We start from the raw sequence: 14,247 nt of genomic DNA, 5'->3' as shown, positions 1-14,247 counted from the left end.
GCAGGAAGTGGCTCGCTGCCCAGGTGAGGCCCTGCTCTGCTGGCCGCAGTGGGCTTGACCCCACCGGGGTCACCAGCCCACTGGGACCATGGGCAGGACGGCAGGCGGGCGGCCCACGTGCTCTCTCCCCACGAGACCAGGCAGGGAGTATGGGCACAGCGCCCATGCTCAGACCCTCGGCCTTAAGCAGAGACGCCCGACCCACAGCCGACAGGCTGCCCTGTGGACTTCCCAAAAGCGCAGGTGCCAGGGACCCCAGGACAGCGTGCCACCTAGACACGGTGGGCCAACCTGTTGGGGCCCCTCAGACATCAAGAGTCCATGGCAGGCACCCACCTGGGCCCATCTGCAGGTGGGCAGGCCAGGTCAGCCATGCTTGCCCGCGATCGCCTGGCCATTCCCGTTGGTCACACACAAGGGGAGTGGCACTGAGTCCCAGAACAGATGGGTGCAGGCGGGTGGCGCACCCTCCAGCTGCCGGCTTTCACTTTCGGATGTAATTTTATCTCAGGAGAGTCTTAGGTTCAAGTTAATAATACAAAGAACCTGGTCTGGCGTCTCACTTCCAGCAAACAGGACCCGAGCCGCCCCAGGAGGAGGACGTGGCTGGTCCCCTAGCAACTATCTGTGTTCAGTAAACAAACAGCACCGGCGCAGGCCAGGACACCCGCCCTGTCCCCCGGCTGCCGCACCCGCCCTGGGCCGGGGGGAGCCCACACTGGGGCTGCACCCCCACGGCCTGAGTCCCCGAAGACCCCCACCCCTCCTGCCCCTCCCGCACACACAGGGCGGCCAGGGTCCAACTTGCTGACCCCCCCATCTCCAGGGGGCCTGTAGGGTGCTGCCCTACTTCCGGAAGCCCCACAGCCCTGACCCTGGCCCTCCGTTGGCTCTGCTCCTGGGTTCCTGCAGGTGCCAAGGGGCACTGGCGCCCCCCCGTGGCCAGAGAGCAGCACTCAAGCGCACTGCCACCTTTCAGGGACTTTGCTGTGACAGGGTGGGTCTGGGCCGCAGGAGACTTGATCAGAAAATACGTCCCTCAGGCTCTGGGCAGCCAGGAAGGCCACCCTGTATCCACGGCCTGGGACAGGCAGGAGGGGCTCATGGAGACTGGGTGCTGAGCCACCCAGGGGCGGGGGCTGCGGGGCGGGGGGGAGCAAAGACTGCCTACCTGGGGCTCCTTGCCGAGCACAAAGCAGGCGAGCGCTCACAGGGGCTACTCGACAGGGCACATGGGCCACTTGAGAAGACTCCCAGGGCCAAAACTCAGCTAAGTTTCGGGTCAAAAGAGAGCAGAGAGACTGGGTCATAGCCCAGCACAAAGCTACGGTCAATCTGGACAGCGTGTTAAAAGCATAGATAACACTCCGCTGACAAAGGCCCGTCTCATCAAAGCTGTGGTTTTCCCAGTGGTCATGTATGGATGTCACAGTTGGGCCATAAAGAAAGCTGAGTGCCAAAGAATTGATGCTTTTGAACTGTGGTGCTGGAGAAGACTCTTGAGAGCCCTTTGGACTGCAAAGAGATCCAACCAGTCCATCCTAAAGGAGATCAGTCCTGAATATTCATCGGAAGGACTGATGATTAAGCTCAAACTCCAATACTTTGGCCACCTGATGCAAAGAACTAACTCACTGGAAAAGACCCTGATGGTGGACAAGGTTGAAGGCAGAAGGAGAAAGCGCAAAAGAGATGCGAAAGTTGGATGGCATCACCAACTCGATGGACATAAGTTTGAACAAGATCTGCAGACAGTGAAGGACAGGGAAGCCTGTGTGTGCAGTCCATGGGTCACGACGAGTTGGACACGGCTGAGCGACTGAGCGACTGAGCAGCAACAGCATGAGGGGAGCCCCGTGGGTGAGGCGCAGCTGTGCCCTGGACGGCGCCGGTCTCAGCCCCAGCACCTGTCATGGCTTCACCTGAGAACAGGGTCTTTGCAGATGGTCAAGTTAAGCTGAGGTCCTTGTGATGTGTCTTGATCTCATGGGACTGGTGTCCTTACGAGAAGAGAAGCCCAGGACTCAGACATGCATGGGGATGACCCTGTGAGGACGCGGAGGCGGCCGGATCTGAAGCCAGTGGACTCCTGGTCCTGGGGCCAGCAGAGTTGGGGTGGCTCCCAGGAGCTTGGCAGGGGGCACGGCCCCGCTCCCCCCAGACGTCTCAGGCGTCTCACTTCCGTCCTGTGCATCTGTGCCTCAGCGTGCGTAGCGCTGCGGGTGTTCGTGTGGGTGGCCGGCGGGTCCCTTGTGCATTGTATGTATACTTGTGTGTGTGTGTGTGTTTGGGTCTGTGTGCGTGCGTGCTTAGAGGTAAACTTACAGCTTCAGATACAATAAAACCAATGACTGAAGCTTCCACATTAAGAAGGTAGAAAAAGAGCAATTAAAGCTGGTACATTGAAAGGAAATAGTAAAAATAAAAGCAGAAATTCAGAGAAAGTAAACAGGGAAAATCAATAAGTCCAAAAGCACATAACCTGAATAATCAATAACAGTGATAAACCCTAGGAAGACTGATCACTGGTGACATCGCTACAGACCCTACAGACTCTGGCCTGATAACAGGAGATCATGTGAAGGGCTTTACTCCAAGAAATGTGACACTTAAATTTCCCCAAAACACAACTTGCCAGAACAGACAAGATGAAACAGAGGAAGCTGAAAAGCCTTTTCTATACTGAGGAAATTGATCATGGCAAGTCTTACACAAAGAAGTCTTTGCTAACTCAGGGGCAGGGACAGACAGGCCTCATCTGAAGGAGAGATGCCCACACAGATGCCCTGGTTTCTCTGGCTGATGGAGGCTGGGTGGGGTGGGGGGGGGTGCTTTGGGGCTCAGTGCAGCCCCACGTCTGCAAAAGGACTTTAGAAATGGGGAAGTGCCAACCTTGGTATTAGGGAGCAGGTGGTAACTTTCCAGGGATTTTTTAGGTGAGAAAGCAGAAGGGTGTAGAGACAGACGTCTTTGTCAGAGGCAGCCTGGGCGTTCCAGCGACATCTCATCACATGAGGGAGCTTTAAAGATGCTCAGCATGTGTGAGACACGGCACAAGACTGGCAGTCTTAATTAGCACCTGGTATTTGAGGTCCATCACTTTGTTCTCCCTGCTCTTTCAAAGCTGCAAGATGCTGAGCTCAAGACTCGGGCAGCTTTGCAAGTCCGTGAGGGCCCTTCCTGCCCTGCCACCTCCAGTTCCTGGCCTCAGACGCCTGGCAGGTGGGCGGCGTAGCCCGTATCCTCAGTGCAGAGCGATGGCGCAGGCGCAAACACCCTACTTTCAGAAGACGGCTCCAGTGCCCACTTTACAGCAGCCCAGCCTGTCCACGGGGCTTCCCAGGGAGCCCTAGTGGTAAAGAACCTGCCTGCCAATGCAGGGGATGTAAGAGACGTGGGTTCGATCTCTGGGTTGGGAAGATCCCCTGGAGAAGGGAATGGCAACCCACTCCAGTATTCTTGCCTGGAGAATCCCATGGACAGAGGAGCCTGCTGGGTTACAGTCCAGGGGGTAACAGAGTTGGACACGACTGAAGTGACTAACACACAACCGGTCCACGGGCTCTAATGTGCCGTGGCCCTTGGGTGGGGGCCAGGGTTCCTGGCGGAGCCCCACACCACCCTGACGCCCACCCGAGGGATCAGATGTCTTGTGCCCAGAACAAGGCCACTCCGGAGGCCACAGACAACAGTGCCTCAGTGGGAAGGTGTGGAGGGGGAGCTCCGTGCACCTGACCCTGAGGGGGGCATGTGAGCACCTCAAGTCGGTCCAGTGGATAAGACTCTGCACTCCCAATGCAAGAGGCCCAGCTTCACACCCCAGTTAGGGAACGAGACCCCACATGCTGCGACTAAAGATCCTGAGAGCCACAGCTAAGACCCAATGCAGCCAGACAGATGGAGAAAGCAAATACACACACACACACACACAGAGGCACACAACAGGCACACGCAGACACATGCACACGTGTGCATGCACACAAACGCACACATACAAATGCACACACACATGCTCACAACAGGCACACGCATGCATGTGCATACACAGGCACGCACATGCACATAAATGCACATGCACATGCGCACACACGTGCACATGTGTTCACACATGTGCACGCACGAGCACACACATGCACACATGCACACGTGAGTGCACATGCATGCAACATGCACACACACAATGCACAAACAATGCACACGCGCACACACATGCACACAACATTCACATGCACACACGCACACATGCACAGCGTGCACACACGCACACATGAACACGCACACACATGTGCACACGCGTGCGCATGCGCACCGTTCCTCTCCGACAGCACAGACTGGCTGTGTAGCCACAGTCAGGGCAGCTTGCGGCCCGTCTGCAGCTCCTCCCCTCCTGGGGTCTCTGCCCACCAAGGACCCTCTCGTCCCGGCTACCAGCCGGGCACCCTCCCCCTGCCCAGCACAGGTGGGAACTGGCAGCCGGGACCCCGATCCAACAGCCACTGGAGGGCGGCTGTGGGGTTTCTGGTGTAGACGGTGGGGGTGAACCATGGCTGAACCATGGGAGCCGGGGCAGAGGCAGGTCTGACCACCCCTATGGGTGGAGCCAGGCCTGCTGGAGGCCCCTTGGGAAGCCCCTCCCAGCTTAGACCACAGGCTGTCCCCGGGAAAAGGATACACTGTAGGCAATGTATCTCCAGTCACGTGGCAGGAGGGGGATGAAGACCCCGAAGGTGGTGAAGGCCAGAGTCAGGAACACGGTCCAGGCCATGATCTGGAAGGAATGCAAGGGCCGCGACCAGCCATTCACCCTGGACAGGCGGGGCGGCGACACCTGCGTGTTCCTGCTGGACGCCGCTTCTGAGAGGACCCGCCTCGACCTCCTGGCGCAGAAGGCCATCTGCAAGACAGCAGGGGCACAGGGGGCCATGGATGCCTGTCCACAGCCCATGCAACCCTGGACGTCACAGCTGGGCAAGCAGTTCCGGGGCGGGTGTGGTCCCTGGGCCCCCCCACCCCTGCTGGGACCCCAGGGAGGGCAGTTACCAGTCCCTTGCAGCCGGCGGGCCACCTACAGCGACTGTCTACTGGTCACTTTAGAAACGCACACACCTCATCAGAAAATGCACGGACGTGGGGGACCCACATGAGGAAGAGGTCCGCATCCCTGGGAAAGCCCAGAGTGGGAGCAAAAGGCAGCTGGAGCCGGGTTGGTCAGATGCTTTTACCCACCAGAAACCCTGTGTGTTTCCCCAGGGCAGGAGGGCTGCAGGCCAGGGTCCTGGCCCAGGGGTGGGCCCTGCAGGGGTGGGAGGGAACCGGGCCCTTCTGGCCCATCAGGTGGGCAGGCCTGCCAGGAATGGAAGGGACATGTCCGGGGGAGGCTGTGGGGTGTTTGTAGGTGTCGGAGGGGTGACACTGTTAACAGCTGCTACAGGTGGAACTGGGGGAGTTTAGAAGACCCTGTGCACAGCCTACACAGCAAGTGTAGCTGACAGGAGTTCATTACTGACAGAAACATTGAAAAATATTCCGACTCTTGTGTGAGCTGTGACTCCCCCTGGGGGCTGTCCTAAGGGCAGATGTCAGCTGCTGCCTCTGCTGGCCGTCTACCCAGGTCCTTGGATGAGACGCCACGCAGACAGAGGCCACAGCGGCCCTGAGTTTCCTGGGGTCTAGCAAATCGAACGGCACATTTGTGCAATAAGAGCAAGGCATCTGGGAATTAGAACCCTGAGGGGCAGGCCTGGAGCTGAAACATGATCCCCAGGTAGAAGCATGTGATGGAAGGGCTGATGTCAACTCCCACACAGCAGGCACACGGAAGGTCGCGTCAAGGATTCCTGCAGGTGTTGGAACAGAGGTGTGGGGAAGCGATGGTTATAAGATTAAACTTCACAGATCACAAAGCTGGAGACACAGCATGACGCTGGTCTGTTAGGGTTTCCAGGCGAGGAAAAGGAAGAGGGTGTAAGAGAAGAAACAAAGAAAAAAGTGTGTGTGTATTGCAGGGGACTGAAGACTTCAGCCCTAAATCACATTCCAAGAACCAAGCAGGGAAAAAAGAAATAACCTACGGCGGTGAAGATGGGAGTTGCGAGGACAGAGTCCTCAGTGTCCCGGAAGAAAACAGTGGCATTACCTACAACGCGATGTAACTGGCACTTAATCAAGTTCAAGTGCCGAGTCTCCTGTCCTGAGATGAGCAGGCAGGCTGTCACCACAGGCAGGACAGAAGGAGGCACCTCGGGGCACCTACTCACATTTTCAGATCTGAGACTCACCCCGATACCCCGGGCACCTCGCATCCAGGCCGTGGGGGGAGCCAGTGTGTCTGCATGAAAGCCAGAGCCCACAGCGCTGGCCGTGCTCAGACGCGGGGAGCCCGGCCACCCACCCGACGCGGAGCCCCCACAGGCAGACCTGGCCGGCGGTGGCTGCAGACCTTCCTCTCTGCTCTGCGCTGGGTCGTCGGGGGTCTGTGCGCTGGTTCTAATGCTGGGGACCTGGGGAGGGCAGACAGGCTGCGAGGCTGGACCTCTGCCCCTGCCCGTCCTGGGCAGCACCCCCGGGGTCAGGGCCCCGGGGATCAGGGCACCCGGGGCTGGGAGAGCGCATCTGCCTCGGTGCACCGCAGCTGTGCCCGCCCTCCTCCGGGGACTTCGACGGGGGCCCGGCCTTCTGCCCGAGGCTGGACCCTCCCTGGCCACTGCCACCACCCCCGCTGCCTTTACCACCCCCGCCGCACGAGGAGCGGGAACCTGGCAGGCCCAGCAGCTGCTGCGGGGATAGGACCTCCTGTCTCACCCGTCCTGAGACACGGCACCACAGTGCTGCTGCACGTGGACACAACACACACCACAGAACACACAGCACACACACATACCTCACACACCTCACACACCACAACACCTCACACACCTCACACACCACAACACCTCACACACCTCACACACACACCACACACCTCACACACCTCACACACACCTCACACACCACACCTCACACACCTCACACACACACCACACACCTCACACACCACACACCTCACACACCTCACACCTCACACACCTCACACAACTCACACCACAACACCTCACACACCACAACACCTCACACACCTCACACACACACCACACACCTCACACACCACACACACCACACACACCTCACACAACTCACATACCACAACACCTCACACACCACACACAACTCACACACCACACACAACTCACACACCTCCCACACCACACACACCTCACACACACACAACTCACACACCTCACACACACACACCTCACACACCTCACACACCACACACCTCACACACCTCACACCTCACACACCACACACACCTCACACACCTCACACACACACACCTCACACCTCACACACCACACACACCTTACATCCCTCACACACAGATACCTCACACACACACACCTCACACACCTCACACCTCACACACCTCACACCTCACACACCTCACACAACTCACACACCACACCTCACACACCACAACACCTCACACACCACAACACCTCACACACCTCACACACACACCACACACCTCACACATCACACACACCACACACACCTCACAAACCACACACACCACACACACCTCACACACCTCACACACCACACACCTCACACACCACACACAACTCACACACCTCACACACCACACACACCTCACACACACACAACTCACACACCTCACACACACACCACACACCTCACACACCTCACACACCACACACCTAACACACCACACCTCACACACCACACACACACACACCTCACACACCTCACACACCACACACACCTCAAACACCACACACACCACACACACCTCACACACCTCACACACCACACACCACACACACCTCACACACCTCACACACCACACCTCACACCCCTCACACACCACACCACACCTCACACACCACACACACCTCAAACACCACACCTTACACACCTCACACACCTCACACACCACACACACCTCACACACCACACCTCACACACCACACACACCTCACACACCTCACACACCTCACACCACACACACCACACATACCTCACACACCTCCCACACCACACACACCTCACACCACACACACCTCACACACCACACACACCTCACACACCTCACACACCTCACACACTTCACACACCACACACACCACACACCTCACACACCTCACACACACACACCTCACACACCTCACACACCACACCTCACACACCACACACACCTCCCACACCACACACACCTCACACCACACACACCTCACACACCTCACACACCACACACACCTCACACCACACACCTCACACACCTCCCACACACACAACACCCCACACATACCTCACACACCTCACACACCTCCCACACCTCACACACCTCACACACCACACACACCTCACACGCACACCACACACCTCACACACCACACACACCTCACACACCTCACACACACACACCTCACACACACACACCTCACACACCACACACCTCACAAACCTCATACACCACACACACCTCACACACCTCACACACCACAACACCTCACACACCTCACACACACACCACACACCTCACACACCTCACACACACACACCTCACACACCTCACACACACCTCACACACCACACCTCACACACCACACACACACACCACACACACCTCACACACCTCACACCACACACACCACACATACCTCACACACCTCACACACCTCACACACCTCACACCACACACACCTCACACACCACACACACCTCACACACACCTCACACACCTCACACACACACCACACACCACACACACCACACACACCTCACACACCTCACACACTTCACACACCACACACACCACACACCTCACACACCTCACACACACACACCTCACACACCTCACACACCACACCTCACACACCACACACACCTCCCACACCACACACACCTCACACCACACACACCTCACACACCTCACACACCACACACACCTCACACCACACACACCTCACACACCTCCCACACACACCACACCCCACACACACCACACACACCTCACACACCTCACACCACACACACCACACATACCTCACACCTCACACACCTCCCACACCTCACACACCTCACACACCACACACACCTCACACGCACACCACACACCTCACACACCACACACACCTCACACACCACACAGACCTCACACACCTCACACACGACACCTCACACACACACCTCACACACACACACCTCACACACACACACCTCACACACCTCACACACCACACACACCTCACAAACCTCATACACCACACACACCTCACACACCACAACACCTCACACACCTCACACACACACCACACACCTCACACACCTCACACACACACACCTCACACACCTCACACACACACCACACACCACACCACACACACCTCACACACCTCACACCACACACACCTCACACACCTCACACACCACACACACCTCACACCACACACACCTCACACACCACACACACCTCACACCACACACACCTCACACACCTCACACACACACCACACACCACACACACCACACACACACACACCTCACACCACACACACCACACATACCTCACACACCTCCCACACCATACACACCTCACACCACACACACCTCACACACCTCACACACCACACACACCTCACACACACACCACACACCTCACACACCACACACACCTCACACACGACACCTCACACACACACCTCACACACACACACCTCACACACCACACACACCTCACAAACCTCATACACCACACACACCTCACACACCTCACACACACACCACACACCTCACACACCTCACACATCACACACACCACACACACCTCACACACCTCACACACACACCACACACCACACACACCACACACACACACACCTCACACCACACACACCACACATACCTCACACACCTCCCACACCATACACACCTCACACCACACACACCTCACACACCTCACACACCACACACACCTCACACACACACCACACACCTCACACACCTCACACATCACACACACCACACACACCTCACACATCTCACACACACACACCACACATACCTCACACACCTCCCACACCACACACACCTCACATCACACACACCTCACACACCTCCCACACCACACACACCTCACATCACACACACCACACATACCTCACACACCTCATACACCACACACACCTCACACACCACACACACCACACACACCTCACACACCTCACACATATCTTACACCACACACACCACACACACCACACATGCCTCACACACCTCACACACCTCATACACCACACACACCACACACACCTCACACACCTCACATACCCCACACCACACACACTACACACACACACCTCACACACCTCACACCCCACACTCACCTCACACACCACACACCTCACACACCTCATACACCTCACACACACACCACACATACCTCACACAACACACACACCTCACACACCACACCCACCTCCCACACCACACACACACCTCCCACACCACACATACCTCACACCACACATACTACACACACATACCTCACACACCTCACACACCACACTCACCTCACACACCACACACCTCACACACCTCATACACCTCACACACACACACCACACATACCTCACACACACACATCACACACACCACACATACCTCACACACCTCATACACCACACACACCTCACATACCACACACACCACACACACATCACACACCTCACACATCACACATATCTTACACCACACACACCACACACACACCTCACCACACACCTCACACAACACACACACCTCACACACCACGCATACCTCACACACCTCACACACCACACATCACACACACCTCACACACACACACCTCACACACACCTCACACACCACACACACCTTACACACCTCACACACACCTCACACCTCACACACCACACACCTCACACACCACACACCTCACACACCACACACACCTTACACACCTCACACACACCTCACACTCACACACCACACACACCTCACACACCTCACACACACACACCTCACACACACCTCACACCTCACACACCACACACACCTTACATACCTCACACACAGATACCTCACACACACCTCACACCTCACACACCACACACACCTTACATACCTCACACACAGATACCTCACACACACACACCTCACACACACCTCACACACACACACCTCACACACCTCACACACACACTTCACACACACACACCTCACACACCTCACACAAACCTCACACACACACACCTCACACACCTCACACACACACATCTCACACACACACACCACGGACCTGCTCAGCCCAGGCGCTCAGGCTGTCCTAGACGAGCTCCGGGTCCTGGCCCGTACGCCCTCTGTCCCGCCCACCGCCGCCGCCTCCCTTCAGCCCCGTCCTGGGGCCGCTCCCTCAGGACATCCTGGCATCACCGGGGCAGACCGCTGGGTCGGGTTCGGTACACTGGCCGTTTGGGGTGTGGCGGTGCCCAGGACCCCTTTCTGCTCTATTCTGGTTCCCGCGTCTGGTTTTCCGTCGTCCCTGAGGCTTGGTCTGTTTGGTGCTGGGATGTGAGGTGTCGTCACCTCCGGGCCCCCAACACGAGCAGCACCGAGCTACGCGGGCCCGAGCAGCCTCTGCCGAGCCAGCCGTGGTGACCAGGGGGCAGGCGGCCGGGCTGTCCCGGGTCTCCCCCGGGCCCGTTGGCGGTACGGACAGGACCCCTCCCCTCCCGACCCACGCTGCTCCTGTCCTGCCCGGAACAGGTGTCCGGGCACCACACGCCCTCTGAATGCAGCGCAGACGCCGGCCACTCCTGAACCCAGGTCTGCTCGTGCCCTGACGGCCCTGGGCTCTCTGCGGATGGATGTCCAGGGGGCCCCCTGCGATAGAGGGCTCTGCCCTCTGCCTGGGCAGAGCCAACGGAGGCGAGGCACCCACCTCCCTCGCAGCCAGAAGGCGCGGCCACAACGAGCACGCGGAGCACACTCTCCTCGAGCACTCTCTCCTCTCAGTTCTCAGGTCCTGGGTGAGCTGGGGAAGCACAGGCGCCTCTCACTCAGCCCAGGCCCAGATGAGAGACCCACAGGACCCAAGACGCATCATAAAGGCGGCCCCGCCCCCCGGGGACGCATCACGGCAGCGGGGGAGGGACAGGCCCAGGGCCCCCGGCGGACCCTCACCACCCGCACCTGAGCCTGGAGAACTTCAGCCTTTAGTGAGAAGGCAGTGGGTTCAGGCCCCTGACCTGCTGCCTCAGCATTTCGGGCCGGGGGTGGCCAAGGTGTCCACCCCAACCTCATCCTCATGCTTGACCCTGGAGCCGAGATGCCGGGCTCTGTCAAGGGTTGTGGGCACCTCTGTCTGGGCCTGACCAGCCCCCGGCTGCCTCCTTGTTGGCTGCAGAAGGGCCACAGTAGATGGCGAGTGGGGAGTGCAGGCATGTGGACACCATGGCGAACAGGCAGCTCACACTACGACGATCAGCTCTGGTCTTGGGGTCTCTCGCTTTCCGCCTCACCCCACAGGGTCTTGATTTCTAAGCTCAAGAAACGCCTGGTCCTCAGGGTCGGGTCTGAGGACTCCTATCTGATGTGGTGGATTCCGATCTCGATCCTCCCTTGGGGAAGGCAGGTAGATGGGGACGTGTCCCTCTCCATCCACAGATGTGGCATCCCACGGCCTCCAGCCTCCCTGGGGAGTCACCCCTCGGGGCACCATCAGCAGTGGAAGGCAGGCTGGCCTCCTCCAGGCAGCGTGCCAGCCCTGCCTGAGGCCCATGGGGATCGGGATGGCCTCCCCCTGGTCCTCTGGGCCTGGTCCGGATGGACAGGCACGAGGCAGAAGCCAGCGGGTTGCAGGCAGTTGGGTGGGCGGGAGGCCGGTGAGGAGGGGCTCCTCCAGGGCTTGGGGCCTCCCACGGGGCGGGGCTGGTCAGGCCGACTCTGCTCCTGGTCAGCCCTGCTCCCCCAGCTGCCCGGCCTCAACCTCTCGCTCACTGGCTTCAGTTTCCTCACATGCCGTTGGCCCAACAGCACTGTCCTGGAGCAAAGCAGCCCCTGGGTGATGGGGATGCTCTTCCAAAACCCCAGCTGACCACAAGCAGACAGGCATGCGAGAGCCGGACGCCACCTGGGATCATCAGCCGGGAGCCCCAGGGGATGAGGGGGGAGCTGGTGCCCGCCTCCAGGACCTCTGCACACAGTGCCCGCCCATGGGCAGGCCTGAGAGAAGGAACCTCCCCCAGAAGGTGCTTCCAGGGAGGCAGGCAGCTCCAACCGCTGTCCACGGTGCTGCCCGGAGTCCACAGCTGCCAGCGAGATCCAGGGCAGATCCAGGGCACCCGCCAGGGTCTGACCCCGAGACCCAGGGTCTGACCCCAAGACCCAGCCCACAGGCAGCAGAGGCCTCGGAGACGTTGCAGCCATGATCTCTGGAGACTGAAAGCAGAGCTTAGCCCCCGCAGGAAGAGTGTAAGGCCTGCATCCCACACTTTCCCCCCACCCCGAGGGCTGAACTCTGAGCGCGCTCAGCCGGCAGCGGCCAGCACCCACGCTCTCGCCCGCTGCGGGACCGGGCTCAGGGATCCCGGGAGACTGAGACAGAGCTCAGCCGGCAGAGTGGCCCGCACCCACGCTCTCCCCCCTGCGGGGCCGGGCTCGGGGGTCCTGCAGACTGGCCCACACCCCTGCTCTCCCCCCGTGGGGCCAGGCTTGGAGGTCCCGGGCACCACGGCTCCCGCTCACAGCAGCTCCGCCAGCTGCTGGTCAGTGTCTTCACATGTCCTGGGAAGTGCTCTCTAGTTAAGATGATCGTCATCATGGGCTCCTGCACAGAACACGCTTCTCCAGAAACGCTTATGTGCAGCCATGCCCAGGGCATCGCAGACCCCAGCCCCTCACCCGTGGGACTCTGAGGGATGATGAGCTCAACCAGCCACAAGCGCTGCTGCCAGGTCTACCCAGCGGCCAGGGAGCTTCCGGAGGCGCCAACCTTCTGTTTCACGGCAGGAAAACAGAGCGGAAAGTTGTGCAGGAGCGGACGTGACCCTGGACACCACTGAGGTGCCCAGATCCGGGCCGGAGGCGGGGGACAGCAGGAGATGGCACCAGGAAGAAGGCGGGCCATCAAGCTGAGTGAGAAGTGAAGGGTCTGCAGTGAAGTCA

At 58.9% G+C, this 14,247-nt stretch overlaps 1 protein-coding gene across 4 annotated transcripts in view; it reads right to left on the bottom strand.

The window, feature by feature from the left end:
• The window catches only part of LOC617224 (probable palmitoyltransferase ZDHHC11B), a 52,936-nt gene extending 38,737 nt beyond the window's left edge, over positions 1-14,199 (bottom strand). For 3 of the 4 annotated variants that reach the window (XM_059878929.1, XM_024981565.2, XM_024981566.2), the window contains exons 1-3: positions 12,023-14,199; positions 6,418-6,500; positions 4,673-4,894 (exon numbers count right to left, since the gene is read on the bottom strand). In XM_059878929.1, the coding sequence (XP_059734912.1) occupies positions 4,673-4,894 (222 nt within the window). In that variant the 5' untranslated portion in view covers positions 6,418-6,500; positions 12,023-14,199. Of the gene's footprint in view, positions 1-4,672; positions 4,895-6,417; positions 6,592-12,022 lie in introns of those variants that run through there. The other variant, XM_024981564.2, reaches the window with a different exon arrangement.
• Positions 14,200-14,247: the final 48 nt, after the last annotated feature.

Source organism: Bos taurus, chromosome 20 (assembly GCF_002263795.3).
Source record: "Bos taurus isolate L1 Dominette 01449 registration number 42190680 breed Hereford chromosome 20, ARS-UCD2.0, whole genome shotgun sequence".
Lineage (NCBI taxonomy): Eukaryota > Metazoa > Chordata > Mammalia > Artiodactyla > Bovidae > Bos > Bos taurus.
The sequence above is the reverse complement of the archived record's forward strand: the minus strand, read 5'-3'. Positions and strand labels throughout refer to the sequence as shown.